The sequence below is a fragment of the Zea mays genome, chromosome 10 (assembly GCF_902167145.1).
Source record: "Zea mays cultivar B73 chromosome 10, Zm-B73-REFERENCE-NAM-5.0, whole genome shotgun sequence".
Taxonomy (NCBI): domain Eukaryota; kingdom Viridiplantae; phylum Streptophyta; class Magnoliopsida; order Poales; family Poaceae; genus Zea; species Zea mays.
Genome location: NC_050105.1, coordinates 104,590,642 through 104,593,897, shown reverse-complemented (window position 1 = coordinate 104,593,897; position 3,256 = coordinate 104,590,642). Strand labels below are relative to the sequence as shown.

Below are 3,256 nucleotides of genomic sequence, written 5' to 3'. Positions count from 1 at the left end.
GCAGCCTTTAATTCCTCCGTGTCGCTTTCTCTGGATTTGGACGAGATGCTTCTCACCTATTCTGACTGGGACGTGCGTTTCTTCTTCCTTGTTCGTATGCACGCTACTCTACTACAGGCAGCGCGATGCAGCTGTGCACGCACTTCGTGCTTGGAATGTACCAGTAGTGGGTAAGAGTAATAACCATGGACAGTAAAACCTGGTTTACGAGAGCTCGTATTGAGTGCCCAAGGCTGTAGTTGCGACTTGCAAGTGATACTTGCAAACTTAGTAATAACTAATAAGCTTATCCCGTCCGTTCTCTCCCACGTACTCGTTTTTTTTTTCTAAAACAAGTGTGAATTGCAGGCTAAAAAAAAGAAGAAAAAAAGGCATGAAAACACCAGACATCACATATACATTTCAACAACCAAACCATTCACAACATTCTCGCAAAACCAAGCTACACAGAGAACCAAACACTACTTTGTCATATGAAAAGGGATTGTCCTAACAATTTACATGTTAATATGCAGATGGCAATCCCGTTGACCTTTCAGTGGGGCAGGCATGGAGGGGGGGGGGAGCTTACGTGGATCTTAGGGGCAGCACCTTAAAATTAAACCTCTCTGTATTTCATCGATCATATAAATGAAATCGCTATATCACATCGAATTTGATCAAATCGAGCCAATTCTAAGGTATTATAAATGTATCTATTTTCACCATCAGCCATATTGACGATTGTGTGAGGTGGAATGAAAATAACACACAAGTTGTGCCACTTTAACGACAACTACGTCATCCGTATGTTGTTAGCCCCGATGGTGATACCCGTCATTATGGGCAAGTTCTACAAGTGATCAGGAGAGAATGCAAACTGACCTTATGCTCTGATGGTGATTCAAGTTGGTAGAGGTAAACAAGTTGTGCCACTTTAACGACAACTACGTCATCCGTATGTTGTTAGCCCCGATGGTGATACCCGTCATTATGGGCAAGTTCTACAAGTGATCAGGAGAGAATGCAAACTGACCTTATGCTCTGATGGTGATTCAAGTTGGTAGAGGTAAACAAGTTGTGCCACTTTAACGACAACTACGTCATCCGTATGTTGTTAGCCCCGATGGTGATACCCGTCATTATGGGCAAGTTCTACAAGTGATCAGGAGAGAATGCAAACTGACCTTATGCTCTGATGGTGATTCAAGTTGGTAGAGGTAAACAAGTTGTGCCACTATACTGACAACTACCTGGTTCGTTCTAATCCATGTTATAACCAAGCAAAATTAGATCTAATCTATTAGATATATCGCTTATACGTAAACCATTCAGATAAAAATTTACATATGAATGTCTCTAGTACCACTAAAGAAAAAATAGGTACGTTATACACTAGTATATATACCACGTTCGACCAAGATAACATGCGACTACATTATTATCACTAGATGCGTAGTACAACAATGTAGTGGAAGTGGTCATACGTCGTGGACCTTGTGTACCAGCATCAACAACGCTTTCACATGTGATCCTCAAATTCGTTGTTGATAACCACCATAATAATAGCATCGTGTCCAAATTATTCACATGTGCGGAAATAAAATGGTATGACACTAATGTGCTAGTACTACACACTTACCGAGAGGAAGGACAGGAATGGCTTAAATACCTGCAACAGTAGGAATTGAGACAATAGGTGCGGCTAGAATATTTATCTTCATTCTGGCACGCTAGTCTTTTCGATTATATAGACCTCTATTAATAATCTTTTATACTAAAGACTCATTAGAATTTCATGGATCATAATTGCCGCTTAGTTTAAATGTACTAGAGCTAATAGCAAGTCGACTAAAAAAATTAGTGAAATTAGTTAGCTATCTATTTACTATAAATAAGTAATAGCTAAACTATTAGTTAGGGCGTTTAGATGTCTCCAGCTAATTTTAGCCGCTAACTATTAGCTCCAGTTGATTCAAACACCCCTACAGTCAATATTTCCTCCGTTTTATTATAACAATTGCTACAACTATAATATACACTGTACCGTGTGTTTCGCTCCCTTGGAAAAGAAATAAAAATCGTAACTGATTAGTTATGCTCAGAAATTTTGTTAGTAACTTCGTCACCGGCGATGACCGAACAGAGCGAACCCACACCCACCGTCGAAGTCGAACTACGGTACCGCTAATAAGAAGAGAGATACGCATGAGGATGAAACGGCGAGCTTACAAGAGAAGCTGTACGCAGTCGCCGCCGACATGTTGTAGAGCACAAATGCCGGGGAGTAGTTGCCTTCGTCCTCCGTTCTGAAGTCCGTTATTTTGCTCGCCCAGCGCAGGACGCCACCGTTGTACAGAGCTGGCTCAGGGTGAGGTTTGCACTGGAAAAAAAAAGGGGGCAAAAGTTCAGCAGCAAGCCAGCAACACATGTACAGAGAGAGAGAGAGAGAGAGAGAGATACGATGCATTTGCACACCTCAGTGTAAGCTCTATAATCATATTGCGCTCCATCTGCAAGCACGCAACACGGAATTAATGAATCGATCCATTGTCAGCCAAGCAAAGGTTAGACGCATGCAGAGTCTTTTCCCGTGGGACTCTAGCTCACCAGACGAAGCTCGTGGAACCAGCGACGATGCAGCCAGGAGGAGAAGCAGGGGCAGGATGAACACCTTCCGAGCGGGAGGAAGAAGCGCCGCCGCCGTCGTCGCTGCTGCAGCCTCCATGGAGTCTGCAGATCTCAAGGATCAGCGACGACAGCGCAGGCAAGACGACGAGCTAGCGAGGTGCAGAACGCTGGCGCACTGAGGTGTGTGCTCCTGCGGTCCTGCCCTTTGTGTGCATATGCGCAGCACTACTAGTAGCTAGTCTACTACAGCAGATGCATATATATAACACTCCAACTGCTTGCCGCTATGGGCTATGGCCTTGAGCACTAGAGTTCCGAAGGTTGGAAGTGTTCGATAAAGCTGCGTGGCATGGCAGAGAGCAAGAATTCACCGTACACAATTTACTTGGTACCGAATTTTTTTGTATTTTAGCCCAAGTAAAATCACGTTTAGACCTAAAAAAATTTTAAATGCAGTTTTGGACCCTTAGCTCGGCGCCATAGCCTGTGGCGCCGAGCTAACACAGCTCGGCGCCATAGCCTATGGCGCCGAGCTTCATGACGTGGCAGCCCGCGTGGCACACCTAGCTCGGCGCCACAGATCTTGGCGCCGAGCTAGGAAACTTAACCGAAACCCCCTTTCCTCTTCGTTTCTTCTCTGTTTCGC

The 3,256-nt window shown here is 44.2% G+C and overlaps 1 protein-coding gene across 1 annotated transcript in view; it reads right to left on the bottom strand.

Moving 5' to 3' along the window:
• Nucleotides 1-2,830, bottom strand: part of LOC100216852 (uncharacterized) — a 5,257-nt gene extending 2,427 nt beyond the window's left edge. Inside the window, exons 1-3 of the mRNA NM_001159084.2 lie at nt 2,590-2,830; nt 2,458-2,492; nt 2,212-2,362 (exon numbers count right to left, since the gene is read on the bottom strand). Of these exons, the coding sequence (NP_001152556.2) occupies nt 2,212-2,362; nt 2,458-2,492; nt 2,590-2,707 (304 nt within the window). The 5' untranslated portion in view covers nt 2,708-2,830. The remainder of the gene's footprint in view (nt 1-2,211; nt 2,363-2,457; nt 2,493-2,589) is intronic.
• Between the last annotated feature and the right edge of the window lie 426 nt (nt 2,831-3,256).